The sequence below is a fragment of the Phalaenopsis equestris genome, unplaced genomic scaffold (assembly GCF_001263595.1).
Source record: "Phalaenopsis equestris unplaced genomic scaffold, ASM126359v1 Scaffold000138, whole genome shotgun sequence".
NCBI lineage: Eukaryota > Viridiplantae > Streptophyta > Magnoliopsida > Asparagales > Orchidaceae > Phalaenopsis > Phalaenopsis equestris.
In genome coordinates this window covers 27134-53902 of record NW_018164580.1, presented here as the reverse complement: position 1 = coordinate 53902, position 26769 = coordinate 27134, and the positions used below count along the sequence as shown (strand labels likewise).

At 35.3% G+C, this 26769-nt stretch overlaps 1 protein-coding gene across 1 annotated transcript; it reads left to right on the top strand.

Annotated features, from left to right (window-relative positions):
* On the top strand, positions 1-26769 carry LOC110021678 (methionine aminopeptidase 1D, chloroplastic/mitochondrial-like; the record flags this gene model as incomplete). The annotated part of the gene is made up of 4 exons (XM_020720265.1): positions 1-80; positions 2948-3045; positions 15957-16004; positions 26394-26769. Coding segments are annotated over 4 exons (372 nt in total), but the record flags the coding sequence as incomplete, so codon positions are not given.

Sequence of the window (26769 nt, the reverse complement as noted above, 5' to 3'; positions counted from 1 at the left end):
GTAACAAAAGAATGCTTGGACAGAGCAGTATCAATCTGTGCACCGGGAGTGGAGTACAACAGAATTGGCAAAGCAATAAAGTATTTTCCCGCACCCATTTTTTCTCAATGTCCAAATTCATCTGGGTAAAATGATAGTTTTGATTTCTTGTTGTTATTCACTGACCTTCGTACAATATAATATTTTCCAATTTATAGTTAGTCTTCTCAGATTATCAAACACACCACAATAGTTTCTAAGGGAAAGTTTAGCTAAATTTACAGTAGTATATACTTCTGATTATCTTTAAATAAAATTTGCCATAATCCTTTGCTTGCTAAAACTAAATTCAAAGTAGCACCCTAAACCTCAAAGAAGGATCATGGAGAAAACTTTATATAATGGCAATAAGCTTCATAAAATTTTAACAATAACAAGTATGGGGTATGATTTGTAATGGAGCAATGGCATTGGAGTTTTAAATAAATGGCATTCCGAACAATTTTAATTATTTTGATGCGAGAGATGGCTGCAATCTCAAATGGATTAAAATCATCACTTTCATTATTTCATGCCATGCATTTTTCTTTCTTTTTTTTTTTTTGGTGAAATATCATCTATAAAATATTGATGATTGGTTGATGGAGAAATGGAGTATATATCTAAAGCTAATTGTTGTTAGATTTAGCAATGATGATTAGCTTAGCCTGATTTCAGAAATGATTGATAGAAGATGGAAAATGAACTGATCAAAATCCTGAATATTTTTTAATTTTTTATATCACAAAAGACGAGAAAATAGCTGATATATTTGATACATACATGCATTGCAATACCTTTTAAGGAGGTTGATGAAGAAGATAAAATTAACAATGTGCAATACCTGTTAAGGAGGTTGATGAAGAAGATAAAATTAACAATGACTTCAGTGTATTCATCAAGGGCGAACCTTTTTTTAGTATTATTTCTATTATAAAGCAAATGATCACTCTTGCACTTGGTACTTTGGCTTTGGCAAAATTATAATTAGTATTATGTAATATTTTGATATTTAAATAATTTTGAAAGTTGTTAAATACTTTCTACTGATTGGTGACTAGATTATGACCAAGGAGCTTTATACTTACGAAGTGTAATTTTGTGCTATTATGGGTACTAAGCCCTTGGCCCATAGGTGGAGAAAAAGCTGTTATGAGTTTCATTTATTATACAATAGATGTGACAAAAGAGTTGATAAAAAAGGTTTAGGTGGATATGAGTGCATTTACAAGGAAACTTGGAAATCATGAATGACAAATGGAGACTTCAGTTGCATTGTTAATTATTCGCCACTAGAAATTTTCTTAAACATTAATTTCAATATGTTGAGAACAAGTCATCAATTTTGATATTAAATTTGATCTGTATCATTATATATATAGATTGATTGTTTCTTTGGCATATAGGGTGAAAGCTGATGTTCAACTTGTAGCTTCTAAAAATATAAAAGAATTTTTTGGATTACAACATGCCAAAGATATTAAGTGAGACTTTATCTCGGTAACTTTAACATTTATCAGGTAGTTTTATTTTTCCTAAATTTATGTACTATGTTATTTACGTTTTTAAAATCAATGGAGTGGTTGATTCAATTTGGAGATGACTATTGAATTAGTAAGATTTGCAATCCAATTATTGGTCTTGTATGCTCGTCATCTGGGTTGATTGAAATTGTATTACTTATAACCAAGTTCATATCAAGAGAAGAAATAGTTTGACCACCTTAATTAAGAACTTGATGATTTATATTATATACAATAAGACATTAAAAGATAGGTATTTAATGAAGATAGTTTGGAAGAATGGTGAATTTTTATCTATTTCTTATTATTAATGTGACATTGAATAACTCATGGTTTGTGGATGGAGAAAATGAAATTATGCCATCATAATTATAAGATGAAGTTCTAAGAATTTATTTCCTTAATAGAGGAAGGAATATGACCGATACAAATCAACGAGTAACAAACTATTAGTATAAAAGTTGATGTTATAGAAATTAGAATCATCAATATTGTCATTGTTTTAAAATTTACTTATTATGTTAATTAGTTTTTTTATTTGGAGAAGATGAAAATATTGACATTGAAGATGAGAGGAAGATTACGTGAATGTTGACACAATTGAGGATGAATGAGGAGAGAAAGCAATTAAACGTAATTATGATTTAATAAAGAAGCTTTAAATGATGAGATTACAGAAGACTTTCGATTAATAAATTTTGATTGTGGGCTACTTGTTATGTTAAATTGGGAGTGAGTTGGACTTATTTTTTAGTCTTTTAGCTTTGTATGACTGATCTTACTTTGACATCTTTTTATGGTTCTCACATGGTATTTATTATTATTATTTTTTTTATTTATTTAATGGTATTATTCCAGCTCTAGATCTTTGAGACTTATGACTGATCTCACAAAAATGAAATATTAGATCAACCAATTTCTTACCTTAGATAATATTAAATGAAAGAATTAAAATACGAATTAGGGTGAACATAATATGGATGGAAGTTTTGCAAAAGTTTTATGCAATATAGGTTTAAAACCTCGTGCAATACTTAAATTAGATGAATGTAGAACGAGTATTGATAAAACCAACCCCAAATAAATAAAATTTGAGAGGTATTCACTTTTCGATCCATTTAGTGCATGTTTTTTTTATTTTTTTTAGGGGTCTTAACATGCTTCTTCTCATGATATTCCATGTTGGATATGCCTGTCTTTGAGTTGGTTTATTTTATAAGTTTGTTTGGACACTTGCAAACATTTTAAGATGGTTGCAATGTTTTATGAGTTTTAACTGTTAATTCACCACCAGTTTCTTCTTCATATGTTTTCAGATTCTTTTAATGATTTATTTACCTTTTAATGGATGTTTTAAAAGATTATTTGATTATTAAGAGACCTTTCTTTTAATTTTTTGTTTGAAGCGATCGTGCAAATAAATTCAAGTTTGGTGTAGTTCGGCAATTTGTTGGCCATGGCGTTGGACGTGTATTTCATGCAGAACCTGTTATTCTACATTTCAGTAAGTACTAGAGTTTATATTCTTAAAATGAAAATGCTTAGAATTTGTATGTTTTATTATTTTATACCGACCTGTAGAAGAGCACAAAGAGCCTCTACATGTTCCTGTTTAGTCAAATCCAATAGAATACTTGTCAGTTTTAAATCTATTTCCATTTTGTTGATGTTTCAGTTGTTGGTGGTTTGCAGGGCACCATCATGTACTGTCTTAAACTGTGCTTTGTGCCTTCTTATATCTTAGTCATGCCCATTTTCCATGAGTTTTTAATGCATTACAATTTTGTGCAGCTTCCAAGTTCACATATGATATTCATAAAATTCCACAGGCTTTGAAATTATTCACCCAAATCTTTTAATATAGATGAGTCGTTCTAGGTCTAGGTAAATTTTTTAGAAATTTAGATTGAATATTAAATAAAACATTACTCAAATATTTCACTCTCATGCTGCAGATATTTCATTCCCATGTTGCAACAACTTATATCTTGTTTGAGATTTTTCATAAACACGAGATTTTATGATTAATTACTTCTCTCACTTATGAGAGAACCTTTTTTTTTAGGCTAGTTATTAGATTTTAAATATTAGTTTTTGGATAGCAATGACTCGATTTAGGAAATAGGAAAATATGCTATCAATAATTTTAAGTAGATGGTGGAGAATGATGACGAATCTAATCAAAATATTCTTATTTCATCATCTCAGGTTATCTTAGATCTAGGTTTTCTTAGTAAGTGAAAATAGTCAAGCCAATTTAATTGAGGAATCATTATCAACAACCTTGAGTTGCATCATTCAAGAAAATCTTATAGAGTAATGGTAGATGATTGCCTCGGGAGAATTTTATGTCAATAGTGACTGTGGGATTTATGCATTATCAAGTGCGCCTTATGGTTCACAACTTGAAGATTATGCTATTAGGAAACATGCGTGCTTTTATTGTAATCATATTACATTGGTGTCATTTTGTGACAAATTTCTCGATTAAAATGTGATTATCATGTTATTATTAATAAGAAACTTTTAAAAATGAATACATTGACATATTCGATATCACAATGTTTTTTTGCAACCTTTGAGCAAATTTAAATTTGTCATCTTAATAAATTAGTGTGAATGATGTATGAAAAGTTGCTTCAAGTTTAAAATGATTTATTATTGGTTGAATATTTTTAGGTGATACCGAAGTCAAACCAAACCACGACTAAACGACACAATCTTTATTGCTGACTTTAAACAATTGCAAGAAGATAATACAAGAAACAGAATAATAACGACAACAAGTGCATAAATCAAGACTAAAAGAAATAACAAAAGGACAGGAACAGTTCTCTCTCGTGGATCACAATAGCTTTGGGTGGAGGGTGGAATGTTGGGAGGACGGACTGTCAGCTAGCTTCTTCGAGACGAGCGTAGGAAGACCAGCAGGGTTCGGCGGTTAGTGTGAGGCGTTGGGAATGACTTGCGGGCCTACTGGCAGAAACCCAGATGGTGGACATCCGACGGGAAGGTGGCTGGTGTGCTGCTAAACGACGTCCGAGAAGTCTACGGCTTGCTGAAGACTTGTGAAGCTTTAGCGGACTAGCAGGGCTTGCTGAAGGGGCCAGTCGGGGAGCCATAAGATGCAAGATGCTTGCCGAGCGAGGGTCGTGGAAGACAAAGGCGTTGTCCGACGATCTGTCAGAGGCAGCGAAGGAGTGCGGGAGGTGCTGAGTTAGTCAGAACCTCAGGTGAGGTACAACCGGAGTACCGCTTGCTGTTGGATACAACCCTCGGAAGGGAGAAGCCATGAAGGCTCAACTGAAATCATTAAACAATGAAAATTGGTTAGAACTAGGCAACTTTTATAAATAGGGCAAAACTAGCAGCTAGCAAGGGCAAGATCTATGTATAAAAGGGGGTGAAAATGGAAGGGATTGAACGAGTGCGTAAGAATAGGGAACAGGGGAGAAAGAAGAGAAGGAACGAATCGGACACGGGAGGAGGAGAGGCAGAACGTCCACCTTAAGTGGAATTGGACCAGTCCGTTCCAGCAGAAGGCTATACTAGCTTCCCGCCTCGCTCGGCCTGAAGGGCTATAAACAGTCCCGCATCACTAGGTTTTGTAATTTTTTTTATTTTTTTATTTTTTAATAGGGTAGTAGTGTCTGCATTTTATGGGGGACCATTTACTGGAGTTTTGAAATTTCTCAAATGTGATTTAATACGACATTAAGAAAATAATATATCATCCTAAGGGTTGAAAATAATATTGTATGTAATTGTTTTACTATTCTATGGAGCTGTAGACCAAAAAATTTTCCCCTAACTTATTTTAAATTATTTTAAATCAAGGGTTAGTATCCCTAGAGAGGCAAAACTCTCTGATTTAATTATATCTCAGGAAATGGTATTCTCTAAGAAAACTTTCAATTAAAAAAAATAGATATTCATTTTTACGGATTACGGTGGTAAATATCAAGATTGTTATTCAAAATTTGAAAAAGAAATGACTCAAACTAGAACTATTCTTGTTAGAGACCAATGTGCAAGGAGTAGGAAGCACCAGATATTGGAGATCCTTTGGTTACTCCAGTCTATTATATGGTTGGGCTTTATAATTTAGGAATTGAAATGATATTTTAGTTTGATACAATTTTTAGAATTTTATAGCTCATATTCAACAAAATGGTCGGGCAATCGAAAAGCTTATGAGAAGTTAGTCCTATGGAAAAGACAGCTGGATCATCTTAAAATCTAATATAAGGTGAGTTCTACCAATAAGATAAATATTCAAACATAATTTAAAGAAATGGGACTTATGTACTTCACTCATATCGAGTTGTGAAATTCATCTCGACTCTTCTGGTCTTACAACCCACTTGAATATGCTTTAAAATTATGATGATAGTCATATGCACAGAAAATTTTCCATAAGGAGTCCAGACGTAAATTTACGTGTGAATTCCAGTAATATGCTGTCACGTGTGCTACATTGCGGTGTTTATTGGGGGTTATTGAAGTGAAACAACAGAGGTTATTAGGCGGTTATTAGGGGTTTATTGTGGGAGTTAATACAGGGGGTTATTGAAGTGGAACCACGGAGGTTATTGTGGTGTTATTTTGGGTTTATTGCAGAGAGTTATTGAAGTAAAAGTGCGGAGATTATTGGGGGGTTATTTGGGTTATTGGGGGGTTATTGCGTGGGTTATTGTAGGGGTTATTAGAGTAGAATCGCAAAGGTTATTGGAGGTTATTGCGGCGTTATTGGAGTTAATTCCTCAATAACCCCCCAATAACTTCCCAATAACATCTGCAGTTCCACTTCAATAACCTCCGCGGTTTCACTCCAATAACCTCCGCATTTTCACTTTAATATTTTTTTTAGAGGGACTCGATATAACACATATGACAGTATATTACTAGAGTCTGTACATAGAGCTACGTCTGGCCTCCATATGGAAAATTTTCTCCATATGCACGTAAAGAGTGGTATGTTGTAATTTAGAAAGAGATGCATTTGAACTTATGGATTGATCATGAAAATTGAGCAGCCCGGGCAAATATATACACCTAACTAAAGCAATCACTTTATATTTTAAAACTTTGTATTTTTTGTTTGAATCTATATGATACGATCAACTAAGTCAATAGAAGAATGAGTGACTTGATCAATCGGATTTGATTGATCTAGAAAGACTAAGTTAATTCATTTTAAATGATTATTATAATTTTGACTTGCAGTGAAGGATGTGAGAGAGGTTATGCAGTCCTAATATGATGTATGTGTGGAAGATCGTAGGGATATATCATGAAAGACAAATTTAACCCCTTAAAGACTTACAACTCGCCTGAAAAATATTAAATTAATTCATTTTAAATAATCATTATTATTTTGATTGTGCAATGAATGTTGTGACAGAGGTTATGCAGTCCTTATACAATGCATGTGTGTAAGATCTCAAGGCTAAGTCATGAAAAACATTTCACTCCTTAAGGACGATGATCCTTACAGTTCTGATCTCCCTTACGTACAATAGGTGAAAACCTTATGAGAAGGAAGAAAAGCAATGTGATATATATGCATATGGTTTCAACTAGTTAATTTCTTATTTCTAATCGATTTTATTTATGTTCTCTAGTATTTATATGTGTGCAAATGTGAATGTCTAAAGTGCGATTCATTTTTCTATTATGTTTAAGAGTTTTTATTCTTACACAAGTTGTGAGTTTGATTTTGAAAATCGATGTTTAACTTTCTAGGTTGGGTAGAAAATGTATTCCAAGAGCCAAACGAAATTATCTCGGTTAACCTAAGCTCACAATCATAGAAAAAACTTATGAAAAACATGCAATTTTTAGTGCGAACTCAAGTAAATAATTCGCATACATGATATAAAGTAAAGCCAACAAAAAATATATAAATAAAGGCCAATATGGCTTGGTACTGCGGTATGCCCCAAAAGAAAAAGAAAAAGGGCAGTTGACCCTCTGCCAATATACACACAGACCATTATTAGAACTGCAATGGCTCGCGGGTTTGTTGACCTCATTTTTGTGAGATCTTTCCTTCCTCTTCATAAAGCCTAGGAGCTAGTCATACGATTTTCCTATCAACTATCTTAGAGGACTTGTGCCGAGACCTACACAATTTAGAAACTGGAACCATCTCTTCACTCTTTTGTGAAGCCTCACAATGGTGGTCCCAAGCCATCTCCATTTGGTCGAGTGGTTATGATTTCGAGCTGTCACCACCTGGTTGAGTGCTAAGATCGTGTACCATCACCACTGGGTTGAGTGGCTAGGACTAATGCGTTGGGGCTCGAGTAAAGTTCCTATAGGGTTTAAAAATCTTAGGACATCCATAATGACTTTAGTATATTCGTACACACAATCTTTATAGTTTGTGTCACTTACATCTGTAAAGACTTCACAAGTAATCGAAACATAAGTCAATTTTTTAAATAACCTGATCGAATTTAACACATTTTTGACCTGATCGTCGACAAGCTTGCATGGACGACCCCAGATGACGAAATGGACTGCGCCGGCGCGTTTAGAACGTCAATTTTACCTAGAAATGACACTCATATTACTATAATTTCACATACGCGCAAATTACACACAAATCAATGAACTTGCACAGACGACCTCGGATGGCGGCGGTGCGTCCGGGACGTTGATTTTACCTAGGGGAGACATTCATTTTGTTATGATTTTATGCACAAGCGAAAAATGCACAGATTGGGAGATTTTAATATTAAATATTACAAAATAAATAAAAAAAGACGTCTTTTTTTTTCTCCTAAATCACACTTAATCCCTACTCATGCACCCGACTCGCTCCCCCTCTTCTTTGGCCGACATTTCTCTCCGTGTCATAGCAAATCACATCAGTAAAATTACTTGCTCATACACTTATTACACAATCTTATAGTATTTATATGCACACCAATCAATTCTTACATATTTACGCATCTAGCACTTTAACTATGCAAATTTCACCTTCTAAAAATGAAATGATGGCATGATTATGTGGCTTGCATGGAAGTTACAAGATTAGTTGGAAATTTATTTTCTTTAACTTTCATGATACGAAACATACAAAATTGTTGGAAATTACGTATGGAATATCAAAGTGGCTTATAATTTGAAAGCGGGGCTTTAAACACTCTTTTGGTGGGGCTTAATACTTGTAGCTTGGGTGTTATCTTTGCAAAATCTGAAAATGTTGGGTAGTTCATTTGCAAAATTTGGAAAGTTGTGATGCTTCACTTTTACAAAGATCTGAGAGCCTTTTATGTTTGTTTACAAAGCTTGGAAAGTGGTGGCGCCTTATTCTTGAAAAATCTGAAAGCTCTCGTATTAAATTTGGAAAGTTCACAAATTCTTTGGTGTTATACTCATATGAAAATCTGAAAGTTTGCATATTCCCTTTTGCATTTGTAGCTTTGGTGCTATACTCATGTGAAAATCTAAAAGTTTTCATTTGATATTTATGAAAGTTGGAGAGTTGTGATGCCCCACTTTTGCCTGAAAGTTTTCATGTGACATTTGCGAAAGTTGGAAAATTGTAATGCCCCCACTTTTAGAAAAATCTGAAAGTTTTCATGTTATATTTGGAAAATTTGGAGAAATTTGATGCTTTACTTTTTACAAAAATTTGAAAGTTTTCATGTTACATTTGGAAAGTGTGGAGAGCTTTGGTGTTATACTTGTGTAAAAATTTGAGAAGTTGCATATTCTCTTTGCAAAGCTTATGACTTTGATGTTTTATATTTGAAAAATCTAAAAACTTTTCAAACTCTATTTAGAAAGTTTGGAGAGTGATAATGCTTTACCTTTGCAAAAATTAGAAGCTTTAAGTGTTCTATTTGGAAAATGTGTAAATTTTACAAATGCTTTGATGCTTTACATTTGGAAAATCTAAAACTTTTCAAACTCTTTTTGGAAAAATTGGAGAGTGGCAGTGCTTTACTTTTGCAAAACCTGTAAGCTTTTAAGTGTTCTATTTGGAAAATTTGAAAAGTTTACAAATGCTTTGATGCTTTACATTTGAAAAATCTAAAACTTTTCAAACTCTATTTAGAAAGTTTAGAGAGTGGCAGTGCTTTACTTTTGCAAAACTTAGAAGCTTTAACTGTTCTATTTAGAAAATTTGGAAAGTTTACTAATGCCTTGATGTTGTACATTTGAAAAATCTCAAACTTTTCACTCTATTTGGAAGGTTTGGGAGAGTGACAATGTTTTTGTTTTTTACAAAATCTGGAAGTTTTGAGTGTTGTATTTGGAAAATTTAGAAATCTTTTCGTGTCATTTTGATTTTTGAATATTTGAATGTCTTTGGAGCGCCTTTCTTTTTGAAAATTTGAATTGTTTCATTTTGATATTCTTTCAAATACTAAATTGGATGTCTCAAAACGTTACTTTTACGTCATTTTAAATATTATATTCTTGTTGTCTTGAAAATTTCAAATATTTTTTTCGAGTCTGATTTGCTTGATATTTTGGGAGTTGATTTAATTATTTATTTTTGAAAGAATTTAAACGTTTTTAGACCGATTCACTTGCGATTTCGCATCTGGCTTTGTTGATTTTATTTAAATGGGTCGATCTCCCCGCTTATTTGGTTTTGTTTTTTTTCTTGACAATGGTTAAGTTAAAAATGAAAATTTCTGATTTAATTATTTTCAGGATTGATTCACAAAGGGGTGTAAACGAGCCAAACACCAGCGAGCCCAGGCTCTGCTCGTGTTCGTCTCATTTATATTTGGAGCTCAAAAAGTGTGTTCGTGTTCGACTCATTTGCTTAGCTAGTCGAACACGAGTCGTTCATGAACAAAGAGTCATTTTGACACCCCTAATCACGTAGCCATAAGATGTTAAGGATTGGGGCAATATTTAAAACATATTGATTATAAATCTTTATAGCCTTATAGTCAATTAATTTTTTTTAAGATACTACTCATCAAAGATATATATATAATTGATTAGTAATATTTCGAGCCAAAATGAGCCGAACACGAACGACAAATATTTGTTCGTGTAGTTCGTGTTCGGCTCATTAACTTAGCGAACGAGCCGAACACAAGCTGTTTGCGAACAACGAGTCATTTTGACAGCTCTAGATTCACACCTTTAAAAAAGGGGTAATCAGAGAGGAGGGAACTAAGTAAAAACAATGATAATTAGTCTGTTGAGCTGATTGAAACCCATGGGAAAATATGGTAGCAAACTATTCACCTTTTTTTTTATATAAGAATGATAAAATTGTAATTGTGAGAATTGTTGAGAATTGAGACAAAATAAGAGCTTAAATGATTGAAGAGTTAGGGGCATGAATTGAAAGATTAGTAGGTTATCAATTAAGTCCTCTAATCATTGGTTAGACTTAGGCCCAATTGTTTTATTATGATTGAAGCACACATCATGAATCTTTTTGGCAAAATTATATGTTTATCACCTAAGTCTTAGGAGCATGATAGTGAGCTGGGTTTGATCCAAAGATGTTTGAGGATTAGTTGGAAAACACTTAATTGAATAGAACACTTTAAAACACTTCAAGCTCAAGTTAAAGTGTTGGCTTTCTAGATTTTAGGAGCACACCTTAGGTGAGAGTTTATCTACCTAATTTTCAAAGACACTGAAACTAGGCACCTGACCCTAGTTTATAAGTTTGTTAAAGCAATAGACAGGATATGCACCAAGCTGTGGTTCATGACTAATTTAATTAAATCAAATAGTGAAATTCTCGTCATAACTTAACCTAAAATGAAACCCAATTCTCTGGATTTATGCTTGAATCTTACACTCAATTCCTCCTGGCAATTGGGGACATTCCCAATGTCACATATAAATCACCCGCCCTTGGTCCTTTATATGTGACGTTGTGTTTTGTCTTGTTTGTCTTTTTCCTACGATTTGTTTCGAGTCTCTGTGAGTCATTTTCAGTTTTCCTCAGGGCTTTCCATATGCTACTCCGTTATTTATTATATTATATATAAACACATGTTTGTCCTGCTAGCTGAATTTATTTACTGTATTGTTACCTGCGACGCTGATCCCATTTACAGGTGCAACAATAACAAGAAACTCTGATACCCAAAGTTTACAGTATATTTATAGCACTGTACTACATTTCCTTTATACAGTTTTTTTTACCGCACCTTATACTATTTTCATTTACTTCCTTATATCATAGTTAGTTTATGTATGCTTTAAATTAACTACAAAACTTCTTGAATATAGCCTAGTTTAAGAGGTATACGGTGGTAAGTCACCAAATAACAATATTGCATGCTCACATATAAGATATTAAACCTGAAACTATTACTGCATGGAGCATGAAGCAAATCTTCGTGGGCAGCACGACCGTGAAGTAGCAGACGAAAGATGACGACCTACAACAGTACAACAAGTCAACTAAACATTTTTTTTCTTAGTTTAAATAACACAACTCATAAGACTTTGAGGTAGTTTGCTTAGAGCAACATAAATCCTGATTTTATCTTTAGACTTTTGCACAACCCTATTGTGCAATTGTAAATCTTAACACTTATTAGGATTCCGAGGTTGTCGTACGGTACGGTGTAAGTCCTCCTATCTTTCTAGGCTATTTGCACGATTGTATATCGTGCGAATGTAAGTCCTAAATTCTAAAATAAATTGTAAGATTAAACATTGATTAATATCATTTTAAAGACATAAAGCCAAACAATAGGATAGTTGGGAGTTCAGCGGGGTTCTCCTCGAATTTGTGATATCCCCTACTTTTCGTTCATTTGGTTTCCTTAAAATAACTGTTCTCATTTGAACCACTTGCATTTGACTTTCACGTGTCCAATCTTGGAAACCTAAACTTAGAAATTTTGAAGGCAGAATCACTGATCTTAATTGAGAGTCTTCTTAAGTGACCCTAGTTATTTAAGATGATCCTAGTTATTTAAGATGTAATTAATTATAGGGGTTTGCCTCTATAGGGAACTTGGAACCCAGGTAAAATAAACTCTATCTAATCCTTATATTATGTAGGGGAACTTGCCGGCCATACATAAAAAATTTTGCAGACCAAACAGATGTCATGAAATTCTTTCGTTTGGGTGGTTGAGCCTACTACAAGTGATATGTTTATCCTTCAGGATAGTGTATTACATGTGGTATCGCGCTCATCCGTCTAGACTATCAAATATGTGAGTTCCATTCAGTCTCACTTTTCTAAATGTAAATATTATCATTTTTTAAAAAAATTATAAATCAAAATTACATTTATGTCTATATATACTTAAATTCAAATTCAAACCCATTTTTCGAAACACCCGGCCGACAGGGTTCTCTCTTGTATTCCAACTTGTTCTTCTATCATCGTAGTTTTTGACTCCAGGCTTTATTTGATATCACTGTCAGCTCATTGTTACTCATTCAATACCGACGGGCCCTAGTCTAATTCTATAAAAAACATTTAAAAAAATAAATATAATAAAACCTTATATGATAGATTTTAGCACAATAATATAGGCAAAGCAGACAACATATCTCATATAAAATAAATCATATGGACTTAGAGTTTTCAGGTCACAAATATTGTCCTAGTATCGAGTCTACGCATAAAGCAACCGACCTAGGTGTCTGTCTGCGCTTTGGAGAGGGGGGAATGACCACGTACAGGTGTTTTGAAATTACTCACTTGTAATTGAATATAGCATCAAAGAATAGTATATCGCCTCGAGGGACGAAAATACTTCCCTATGATGGATCTAACCCTGAAGTGATTGTTTCATTATTCCGTGGGGCTGCGTGAATGAGTTTTTCCCCTGCCTTAAAAGGACATGATTTATTTTAATTATGGGGTTTCGTATCTCTAAAGAGCTAAGCCTCTTTAGTTAATTACGTCATTGGGAAGAAGAACACTTGATTAAATCAGTGACTATTTATTTTTGCGGAATACAATGGTAGATATCAAGACTGCTATGTGAAATTTCAAGTGAAATAACTCAAAGTTAGAACATTTATTATCAGAAGCCAACAAAGGAAAAGTAGGGAGCATTGGATATTGTGAGACCCAGTGATTACTCCAAGTCTATCTTATAATTGGGCTTTCTAATTTTGAAAATAAAATGATGATTATTATATGAGTTGACTAAATTTTAGAAAGTTTGGACTTGTGTTCGACGAGACGAGCCATCAAATAGCTTAGGAAAAGTTAGTTCCATGGCAAGACCTACAAAACTACCTCAGAACCAATGCTAAGGTGAGAATTCAGCAAAATTTTCTGATAATTAAAAAATTCTCCCATGAATTGGTTTTGCAGCAATCTAAGTTCGATTAGATAATTCAAAATTGTTGGTGACAATCAGGAGCAGTACTTCTCCTTATCCCCTCTCGGGCGTTTAAGAAAGTTCGGCAATCAAACATATTTAGTTTTCTAAATCAAATGCTTAGCCTAGTTGTTTGCATTAATCTCAAAGCAATATTTTTATTCTCCTGAGTTGATGTGTTTATCCTAATTTTTCCACCAAGAATTCTTTTGAAACTCAAATATCATAATGAATTTTAACTTCTCAGCTAACTAGGCTAAATGTAAATTAAGACTTGAAGGTTAAAACATCACTTTATAAAAAGTGAAAACTTTCAAATCCTACGTTACTAAATCAATGAAGAAAAACATTTCTACTCCCTAATCATACTTGGAAGCAATATCTTAAACATTTCATTGGTAGAAAATATCAAAAGCAAGAGTTTGAAAGTATAGAATCTGTTGGAATTCACCAAGAAGAATGCAAACTTGCTGTTTTCCTTCTTCAAATGATATATTGAGTTTACAAGCACAATTACACGCTCAAAAAGCCTTGCAATAACTCCGAACTATCGAATCTGTAAGGAGGCTTCCATACTATCGAATCTTCAAGGGAACTTGCCCCAACTTTACAAAACTTCTACGCACTCATCCCCTTTTCCAAATAGCCTGTACGGGTGATTCTCCATTGGTTTTATACTTGCTGTGTGATGTTGTTTTGGCTCAAAACAAAATCACCATTATTCTTGCATAGTTGAATGAACTTCTCTGCAGTGTATTATCCATAGTTTTGCACTATAGAGAAGTTGCAACTATTGTGTAGTGCTTTTCTATTTCCTGAAAATTATAGTTTTGATGTGCCTGATTTTTGTAATAAATCAGTTAAAATGAATTCTAGGTTGCATGGTTATTTCAATTGAAATTCAAAGACAATATAAATCATAATACTCAAAATTGTATGTTTTTAAAGTCAAATCTTTTTTTTTTTTTTGAAATTTATGCATGTTGCGGGCCATAAATAAATACATTGTTATTAAAAAAATGTTTTACGAAAAGTAGAATCTGTTTTCACATTGAATTCTTATTTTACAATCTCTAGAAATGATTTTAAATTGTTTTAAATTCTGTAAAGAACACTATTAGCTTGACTTTTGGAGCTATTTTTAAAGTGAAAGTAATAGAAACTCTGAATCCGTTACACCAAAGTTCTCCGAAAAAAGTCTATACAAAGAACTCGAATCAATAGAGTGAGGTTCTAAGCCTTGGTTAGGTCTTGTCAAAATCATCAATCTAACAATAAAGCATTTCTCATTTAGTACCATATTTTTATTTAAATTTTAAATCGCCCCTGACTATTCTTGTTTGATTAATTTAATCTCAAAATATCACATTTCTCTAACTTAAATATCACATTTCTTCCGTTTATCTCTCAGTTTTACAAAATTTATCCAAAATGATCCCTATCGTATAGAGATTGTGATACAAAATTAATATTATTTTAACATAATATTAAATCGATTTCAATTAAGTCCCTTAAGGGTCATTTTCGATCAATTTTCCATATTCAAGGAAAAAAACTGACAACATACAAATAATCAGGGGACTCTTTTGAAATTCTACTCTCATAGTTTGGAATGTCAGATTCACGGGTAACTCTGTGGCCCTGTCTCTAGGGTTTTTTCCCAATTACACTATTTGTAGTAAATTAATGTTATCATTGTAGCTAATCAGAGAGAAAGTGCCTGGAAGTTGATCAAATGCGGGTTAATTTTTGAAATGCATTGACTTTGTTTTCGTAGAAATGGCTACAGGTGGATCTACCATTTAGGAGCAAGAGACGAATAATGCTAATGTAATTTGAAGCTGGCCCTTTTTCCAGATGAATTGCTCTTTTATTATGTATGGCTTTCAAGGAACTGAATTTTTTTCCTATTATTGCACGGTTGCTTTTTGTTACTAGGTGATAAGCTTGTTCTGTTTATATTTCTAATGGAAAAATTTTGGTTTTGGAATCTAATAACTTTGTCAATGATTATGTTCTAATTTTGATGGTTATATCAATAGTATTTTTTTTCGGTAAAATAGTACATCTAAATAAATAAAAGAGAGTTTTTAGGTTGTATTTTAATGCTAATTTGTAGGAAACAATGAGCGCGGGCGCATGGTATCTGGCCAAACTTTCACAATTGGTAATATTTTAATTGCTCTTTTATTTTTTTATATTGTTGCCCTTTTATGCTCTTTTGATGGAGTGCTTAGATTCGCACCCTGGGTTTTTATCTTACAAGATTGTTACATTGTTGAGTTTTCCATAGTTGATGACAAACTATTTTGACAGGGCAGCTATGCAATTACTTTTCAAGGATTTATAGATCATGAGTCAAATATTTGGACCATTTTGTTTTCTGCTTGTTTCCTTTATATTCTATCAAATTATTGTAATTGAATGTCAAAGACTTTTAAAACATCAATGCCAATGTTCATCGAGCTATTAGTTCTGTTTTTCCTTTTTTCTTTTGTTTGCTTTTCTTTTTTTCCTTTAGAAAACAATGCAAGTGTTGAATGGTAAATAATTGCTGTCTGAATTTGGGTGCTTCTGATTGTAATGACTAAAAAAGAATTGATCAACCTGTGGGTTTAGATTTTTGAAGCACACGTGAAACATATGTGAAACGTGGACCCAAAATAGATTTTATCATAGAAATAGTGTTATACTTTAGTCAACATTCGGCTCTATTACTAAAGATGCAATGAATATATCCTTTTTTAGTCCAGGATCATTGACTCTATTCAACATTCGGCTCTATTACTAAATGCTGCCAACCACGGTCAGCCTTCCGCTCTAGGTTGATCAATTTTAGTCATTACAATCAGAAGCACCCAAATGATCAACTTATTGACCCTATGATAATTCCAACCACCATATGGTCAACTTGACAATCATGGTCAATCTTTTGGTCAACAAATCAATATTGGGTCACCTTGATTAAACTATTATATGTATGAGATAGGTTCGGTTTCCTATTTTAAAATTAAAATGCTACTTTTCAAAATAATAAATATATTAAATTAAATATTTTTTTAATTAGCGATCGACAAAACTTTGTGACCTTATAGAAATGCCTTTAAGACCCTCGTAGGTCTGTCACTTTATAGGATGATTTTTAGAAGTCTATAATATTCCGGTGGAATTGGAACATAAATCTTACTGTGTAGTTAAGTAATTCAATTATAATTTAAAAGATATAACAGAGAAGATTACTATAGTTGAATGAGTTGGAAGAAATTAGACAGGAGACTTATGAGAATGTCAAAATCTATAAGGTGAGAATGAAAAATTAGTTTGATCAAAGGCTGATTATTAAGGAATTTCAACCTGGACAAGAGGTTCTATTGTAAAGTTTGCGATTAAAATTTTTTTCTTGAAAATTGAAGTCTTGGTGGCCTGGATCATTCTCTATAATAAAAATATATTCTTTCGGAGTTGTAGAGATTCAGTGTAGAAAAACCAACAATACTTTCAAGGTTGATGGTCGAAGGTTGAAGCTATACCTAGGAGGAGATAGGAAAGGTCGTAAGAAAATCCTGATGTTGTTGTCATCCTGATAGTAGATCTGGCATCGCCTAGCTAAAAACTACAAACCAAGCACTATCTTGGGAGGCAACCCAAGTGCTTTCTTAGGATTTGAGTGTTTTTGCATGTTGAGTCAAGTTTGTCATTGTTGTGTCTTGTGGTCTTGTTTATCGTCGTGTGTTGTTTTCTAGTTGATTTGGATCTTCTCGGAGTACTCAATCTCTACCTATGGGGTGGGAAGAAAGAGAAACAAATTTTGGCTTATGGAATGAGAGGCCTTCGCACCCGTGCTACAAAGTGGGCGCCCAACACCCACCCTTCGTCGCAAAATTAGCCTATAACGGGCGGTGAACCCGTGCCTACATCTCGACTGCGTTGCGTGCCCTAGGCACTCCAGCGCACTCGCGCCTGGAACACAGCGTACCCGAGTCCGTTCACAGTGCACAAGTGTGCTCGCACCTTGATCGTGGCTTACCCGCACCAGCCTTTTATAACGCCGGGTTTGGGGGAAGCCGACATTTTTTACACATCTCGCTTTCGCCAAAAATCTTCGGAGTTGTTCGTCACGCCTTAAAACCATCTCCAGCCACCGCTAAACCCTGGAAAAAGCTCATATATGTGGTCCTTAGCTCCGATGAGGTATGATTTTCATGTTTTGTGTTATTTTTCACCGTAGATTGTGATTCTTTCCTCGTACATTTCGTTACAAGGTCATGACATCGAAGACCAAAGGTAAGTAGAAGGATGCATCCTTTGACGCTATGAAGTTCGTGAGTGTGGATGCTTCTAACTGCTTTAACAATCTTCTGGCCTTAAGGAAAGTGATCCCCATGAGACTGTTTTGCAACCTGATGGTCATATTGTGGAAATCATTGAGGCGAGTACCTAGCGGCGTCTTTGCTACCAATATACTCCCGTCGTAGACCCCTTTGTCTGTGAATTCTTCGCTAATGCGAAGGAACTCGTGGACGACAAGGTCTATGAGCGGGGGAAATGGGTGGTTTCGATTTTGTTATGATCAACCTCTTTTTGAAGACCCTTGAGGTACCACCATGTGGCTATTCTCCTTTTATGGTTCTTCATTTTGACGAAATTTGTTATTTTCTCACTGATGGTCAAGCCCATTGTCGGGGGCGAGAGGGGAAAATTATAAATTTCTCTAGTTTTCCAATAAACAAGGAGTCCAAGGTCTCACACTACATTTGTGCCAGGATCATGCTCGTCACAAACCTCATTGAAGCCACCAAGGACCGTGTTGCTCTGAACTTTTGCATTCAGAGGCATTTTAATTGACAGTCTCACTCTTGGCTTCCTCCCTGGGCCACATCATCAGTGGTGGCACGATTGTGGGACTGGGTCTTCCTCACCAATTCACCAGTTTGTGCACTCTTGCTGGTGTGCCAAGGGAGAGGTGAGGAGCTCTTGCATCCCCCGATGGCCATCACTCGAGAGATCATCTAGGCCTATGAGTGTAACTTGACTCGAGAGGGGAGAGAGAGCTCGTGAGATCGAGGTGCGAGCTCGTCGAGGCAATAGAAGTCACCATTGATTGCCAAGACCGTGGGACTCTAGTCCAAATGGATTGATGATTTGGCGTAGAATTTGGTGTACTTGGTTGGGAGGTTCACTAGATTCACCAGCGGACCGTACACTCCTCCAAGCAGCAGCGACAGTATGAGTACCAACAACAGTAAAATGTTGTCTCAGCGGAGATTTATTGGTGACAGGGTTGGTTGGACATACCAAAGCCTTTAGTATACCCACCAACACTACCATATGAGGTGTACGAGTCTGGCGCATGGTACATTTATGATGACGATGATGAGGATGATGATGAATAGTTAGGATTTGATTTGGTTGCATTTATGTTGGATTTTTTTTTATTTTTGTTGCACAAGGATATTCTGATTTCCTTTGATTGTTGGATTTTGATGGACTTATTGTTGATATTTTGGATATTTGATGTTGACACTATTGATTTTTATTTTATGACAGTTTTCGATTATTTTTTAATATTTGTCCTTTCTTGAAATGTTAGGTATACATGCATTTTTGGAGCTTCTCAATTACACTTGTTTTCCTATTATTACTGCATGCCTGTGATAGTTCATTCGCTTTTTTGCTGCTTCTGCTTTTATTGATCATTTGTTCTGTGAGAAGAGCCGGATATAAAATAAGTTTGGGGGAGGGAATTAATGCATGAGGCTGCCTGACAATAATCTTATTTCTTTGCTCAAATTTCATTTGACATCTTTGTGTATCCTTGTCAATTGAAAGTGGAAGGTAACAAGTGTTAAGTCAATGTGAAACGTAGCTTATGTTGGGATTGAAGGGTTTTGATAACATGCTAATACTAGATTTTAATCTTTTGCATACAATTTTCGAAACATTTGAATAAGTATGCATATAAAACAAAGTAATTAATCCATAGTTTTTTTGGTGGAAAGTTTTAATTCCACCAATAGAACTAACCTGATTTCTACTTTATTTATACGATCACCAGAACTTTCATTAAGGGTCAAGTAAATTTTTAACTCGAGGAGCACTAGAAAATCCGAATTCTTAAAAACCAGCTTAACCAAATACAGTAATTTTCCTGGAAAATGAGAAAGAAAAGGGAAAAAAAGAAAAAGAAAAAAAATGAGCAAAAATTCATTACAAAAGCAAAAGCTGAAAATAAAAGAGTTGAATGAAAAATCAAAGTAGAAGAAGCTTGAGGTTAAGTATTAGAGTAATCCAACTTTATCTTCTAGCTGTCTCCCTAAATTAAAACAGTAATCTCTTCCTTGATGAAATTTGGGTATCCTATAAAAACAAATAGAATAAGGGTAAAGTCTCTTGATTGAATAGGATTTTGGTACTTAAAAACTTGTGCAAGGATGAAAAGGATTATCACCACATTGATTCAATTGGATTGAGAAGATTTGTGTAAGGATGGAAATGATTAAAGGAAGGTTGAACTTATTGCCAAAGCACGGAAAACTCCATTAAAGCTAAACAAATTCATACCCATGCTAATAAAAGGTAAAGATACTCCCATGAAAGGTCAACTATTATTCTCTAAGTTTGGAAAATTTGTTGAGCTTAGTGATTGAATTACTTGAGGGCAAATGATGGATAAGTTTGGAAAATTTGATGTGAGTGAAATATGTGATATATTATTGGCACGTTTGCTCATATTTTTCAATTTTTTATGCTGATATTATGTTTGAGAAATGCATTTTTTTCTTATTGGTGCGGGCGACGGGTTGGATGAGATTTTTAACAAAAATGATGAACTTAAGCACATGAATGCTGATTTTGGCCCAACGCCCCCACATCAACCTTACGGCGCGCCTGCACTAAAATACAGTGTGGTCGAGCCATTTTAAAACACCCGCGCCCAAAACAAAACGTGTTTACACACCCTTTCCTTGTGAAATTGACACGCGGACTCTAATACCGTATATTAATTGACTCTTTTACTTTCGTGATTGATTGAATTACTTTGCGGTAACTTTTTGAGCATGATATGCTAAAATGATTGTTGGAGAATCTCGTCCCTTTGAAAATCAGCGAAAGTAATAGAATTTTGTGGAGACAATACTGACACTATGTGAAGATGTGTTGACCATTTCTTCGAAGGTATAGAAGACTGACCTTGTAAAGATCGACCACATCTTTTGTAAGTATAAGAAGATTAATAACTCATGTGTGATTTGACGTTGGTGAATTAGTTAGGAATGTCTCAAGATGACTTATCCTCTATGATGGTTTCTCTCTCGCAGCAACATCGAGAACTAATGGATGCTTGAAAAGAATTGATAAATACACGAGCGAACCTAGATCAGAGCACAAAAATATTGCAGAATTTCCAAGCGACAATGTTGACCCTTGAAGAATAGAATAGGAGGTTGTGATCCTTGAGGAGATATCTTTAATCTGGGAGCCAACCAATCCCCTTTGTGGCTTAGAAAGTGAAAAAGTTGAAGGCGGCTCATAGGAGCATACTTCTGATATTGAAGTGAATAGACGTCTTTGTTTCTACTTTTTCTTGTATTTTTATCGATGTTTTGTTGTATGAGTCAGACTGATATAGCCATTGATTAATAGTTTGTTTATCTGTTCGTCTTTCTTTCGCTTGATCTTGTGTTATTGTTTTTTTTCATACATATCTGGAGACTTCTTTGATGCTTGCAAGTTTTGCTTTCAAGCTTAGTGCGTCTACTACTACATTGGCCTTTCATGATTTATACTCCAAGATGTAGTCAAATTCTGCCAAGAAATATTTTCATTTTGCCTACTTGGGGCTTAGTTTCTTCTGGGTCTAAAAATAGTTGGTGGCAACATTGTTTGTAATGACCCTGAATTTGGAGTCGAGTATGTACTGCCTCCATACTCAAAGACAATGTATGATGGTTGTCATCTCTTTTTCCTGGACCGTATAGCAACCCTCCGTTTCATTAAGTTTTCGGCTTTCATATGCAATTGAATGTCCGTCTTACATGAGTACTCCCCCTATAGCGAAGTCAGATGCATCAGTGTGTACTTCATATGTTTTAATATGATCAGGAAGGCTAAGTAAGGACTCTTCACTGACTGCCTTTTTGAGATCTTCAAATGCTTCATGACATCTGATGTTCCATTCCCATGACTTATTCTTTTTGAGTAAGTTAGTTGTAGAATAGCCCTTTATGAATCGTCCATAATAGTTTACAAGCCTCATGAATGATCTTAGTTCATGTACCTTAGTAGGGTGTTCCCAATCTTGGATTGCCTTGATCTTGCTTTCTTCCATCATGAGCTTTCCATCCTTTATTTTGTACCCTAAGAACATTACTTTTTTTTTTGCGAAGGAGCAATTTTCCTTTTTTATGTATAGCTTATTTTCTCTTAGTGCTTTGAATACTTCCCGGAGGTGTCTCAGGTGATCTTGGAGTGTGTTGTTATACAACATCATGTCATCCAGGTAGACAACAACAAATTGATCAAATATGGTTGGAATAGTTTGTTCATCAAGGTGTTGAATGTAGCAGGAGCATTGATTAGCCCAAAAGGCATAACCAAAAATTCAAACGACCCATATCTGGTCACACAAGTAGTCTTTGGTTCATCTCCTTCTGCTATGCTCACTTAATAATAACCCGATCGGAGATCCAACTTTGAAAAGTATCTTGCGCTCCCCAAGTGATAAAAAAGATTAGCAATGAGAGGAATTGGGTATTTATTTCTTAAGCTAATTTTATTGAAAGTTTGGTACTCTATGCACATGCGCAGGGAGCCATCTTTTTTTTTTTTTTGAAATAGAATTGGGGCACCATTTGGGGCTTTAGATGGTCGGATGAATTCTGTCTCCAACAACTCCTTTAATTGTTTACATTGCTCAGTCAGTTCTGGAGGTGCCATGTGGTAAGCTCCTATTGTCGGTGGCTTAGTCATTGATTCTAGATCGATCTGGTGATCGATCTCCCTTCTTGGTGGCAGTTCTTTTGGTAATTCCGATGGTGAAATATATTTAAACTCTTCAAGTACTATTACCACATTCCTTGGCATGTCTTCTTGGGGTTTCAATTCTTCATCGGAATCCTGGAGAATAGCCAAGTAGCCTCCTCCTCTTGTCGGATGCCCTTCTTGAATCGCATGGCCGATAGCATTTTGGCTTCTTACTCCCATATCTTATCGTTGATACTAGGCAAGCTTAGTTGCCTTCCATGATGCGTATGCTATTGGCAAATGGTATAGAGAACGGCTTCACTTGGTCCAATAATTCTAAACCAAGGATTATCTTGAAATCATCTATGAGAACGATGGAGAAATTTAGCGTACCTGACCAGTCTCCGACACAGGTTTTCACTCCTTTTTTCACTCCATGGATTAGTCTAGCTGCTGAGTTGGCCTCTTTGATGGAGCCTTCTTCTTTTGTAATTTGCAAGATCATCCTCTTTGCTTCTTTAATAGAGATGAAGTTGTGAGAAGCTCCCGTGTTTATCATGGCTTTACCAGTCGTCCCATCTATTATCACCTTCGCGAAGAGAAGTCCTTTTGTCTGGGTTTTTGGAGAGGAGCGCACCACGTTGTGTAGTTGCATTGTTCCCACCTGTACGGCTATATTGCTTCCTTCTTTCTCTTGATGGCTTGCAAGGAGAGAGTTCAAAGCCTTCTTGTGTGGGTAATCTCTTGCCCAATTAGGTCCTCCACAAAGGAAGAATTTATTATGTGATTTGGTTTTCCTGTTAGACTTTCTCTTGTCCTTTGCCTTAGATGAGGTCGATTCATGACGGCTCTTTTCCTTATGTTGGTCCTTGTCTCACCCACTTTTGACATAGTTACTCTTTTTTTCCTTTGACTTTGTAGACTCTTTTGTATAGTCGACCAAGCTTTCTGTAATGGCAATGATAGTATTGAGATCTTGTGTTCCATGCCTCTTAAGCTCAGTCTTCGCCCATTTTTGGAGTCCATCCATGAAGTTGAACAAAACATCTTTATCTAACATGTTAGGGATTTCAAGGACCAGGATAGTAAACTCGTTAATATATCCTTTTGTTTGAGCCTTTGCAACCGGGCTCTAGTCCATCCTCCGCATTCTCAGGGTAAAACTGTCTTTTTAGCTCCCTCTTAAAGTCATCAAAGGTGGATATTTTGCATATACCTTTATCTATATCTCCTCATTTTCTTCTCTACCACAATATAGCGATGTCCGAGAGATAAAGAGTTGCAAATTGTATTATTTCATCTTCATCTGTAATCTCCATCGCTCTGAAATATTGTTCATGTCCCCCTAAGAAGTTATTCACTTTCTTTGCATTGCGAGCTCTTCCAAAAATCTTTGGTTTTGGAACTTCAATCCTCTTAGCTTCAAAGGTGCCCTCTTAGATAATGAGATGCCTCCACGCATTTCCTCCAAACTAGCGCATACGTCGCTCATCTCTTTTTCATGGGCTATTCGTACCTCTTTGAGCTCCCCCATCAAATCTTCCCGCATCTTAGCCATTTGTTCATTCAATTACCCCTCTAGTTGGAGCATCACATCTCTGACCGTTGAATGGATTGTGATATCCTCCTCGAGTCCATCAACCTTTTGGCCAAAATCCTCTATCTGAGCCTCCAGGCCATTCATCGCCCCCTCCACTCTAGCAAGGCACAAATCAAAGCCATGCATGATCTCTTTGGACCTCCCATGTGGTTTAGATGCAGCGGGATCTCTTTGCTACTAGCGACCTTGCCCTTGTGCGTGTCATTTGATGCTCTTTGTTTTACCATCAAAACCGGGGCTCTAATACGAACTGTCACGGATTAACTTATCTCTAGTCACCCGTGCGGCTTTAGCGCTCTTCCTTTGCACTAAATCAGCCTAATCTTCACAACACTTGGGACTTTTTTAGCACAAAACACTCTAAGAAGCAGTAAGTGTAGGGAGAACTATTGGAGAAAGGAACACTTCACTAAGAAAGAAGAATGACAACACTTTGAAGCTTGGATGGTTTCCTTGGATGGTTAGAAATGAGGGGAAGGACTCTTATTTATAGTCCTCTCCCAAGTCTTAGGAACTTTCTAGATTACATTAGAAAAGACTAATTTTCAGATAGTTCTACACCATTCTTATATATACATCCTTCTAGGTTACTCTTGAGTTTATCCTAGGACCATTCTCTAGAATGAGGTGGAATCTTCTAGAGTTGTTTGGATTACTCTCCTCCATCTTGAGTCTTCCATCTCATGGTTTTATTTTCACTTTCTTTGAAGATGACGGGGTGTGACATTGAGCTTTAAATGAGTCTAAAATTGAAGTTGAGTGTGATATTAGAGCTTGAGCTTTTGAGACAATGTAAACCAGATATTGAAGCTGAACTTAAAACTAGAATTAAGCAATGTTCCCAATTTGAAGTCAACTTTGAGCATGTGATCATTGTTGAATCTAAACCTCATTTATAAAGTGAATTTGAAATAGAAATGGCCATATTTTGACTGAAGCTGCAATTTGAATTGGAATCTAGATTTCATTGTAAATTTAAACTTCAGATGGAAATTAAATTATGATTTTTGCGCATGAACATCATCATCGTAATTTTGCGCATGAACATTATCGTCGTAGTAGTCGTTGTTTGGAAGATTTAAAAATCAACAAAAATCCATCAAAACTCAACTTCCTCTTTCCAAAAAGAAGATAGGGATAGCTTCAACTTACAAAGCTTGCAAAAAGGAATGCTTCCCTTGCGCTCGCTTCTTGCTGGCTTCGTGCAAATAAGGAAGGGGGTGAAGCCCTCATGTGATTTTTGGCTTAGAGGCGAAGGAAGAGAGGGTTTCGATGTCCTAAACTTCTAACCGGAGAGGAGGATGCCCTAGAATCATGAATCGGATAGGAGGAAAGAAATGGCTTCAGCTCTGGCTTTGAATGGGGTTATTGAGGGACCGCGAGGTGGAGAGAAAAACGTCGCACTAACGCCGAGCATTGGGGAGACGAGGATCGAGCGATCGACATTGACGTCGAGAGATAGGGAATGGGATCAAGCAATGTTGTGGCGCCGAGAGGTAAAGGGACTGTTGAGGGGACACAATAGATTCAAAAATATTTTAGAGCTTCAAAGGAATAAGTTACATGGTTACGCAGCGTCGCAACTTACCTTTATTTTATTCGAGCAGCTCTTCTAGTTAACGAGTCGAGTCGGGCAAAGGTCAAGCTTGTGCTCATATATTATACGAGCTTGGTTGTAGGCTCGAGCTTGAACTCGAAGCTTGATAAGCTCGACTCTCGAGCTCGTTAACGAGTCGGGCTCAAGCCAGCTTGTGAGCTGGTTTGACTCATCTTTACCCTTAGTTGAGAGCTTTATCATTCAACTAACAGGTCTTTGATTCAAAGCCTTCCATGTGTGGCATGCGTATGTTTGGGTGTGTTTATACGAGGTGTGAGATATGGAAATACATAGGAATTGGGTGTAAATATATAGAAACTGCATATGTAAGTGCCCCATTTTTATTTCATCCAAAGAAATTGCAATATTTTAATAATCATCTTTAACTTTCACAGAGCCCATGCTTACAATTGGAAGCACAAAGCCTGTAGTTTGGTCTGATGGTTGGACCGCTGTAACTGAAGATGGAAGCTTATCAGCTCAATTCGAGCACACCTTACTAATCACAGATAATGGTGCAGAAATATTAACCAGATGTTGAAGAACAGGTCACTCATAAGATAAACAGTACAGTGATGCCCAGGTATATGCGTTGTATGTTCCTTCTGTATGGCTGGCCTGTCCTTGATTTGTGTCATCATGTCATTTAATGGGCAATTCAATTTTTTTTATTTTTTTTCGTCGTCAAAAAATACTTATTTATTTGGTATCATTTCGGCTTCAAAGCGTTAAAATTATCAATTTATCATTTCCTCTTTTGTTTGGAGTTTG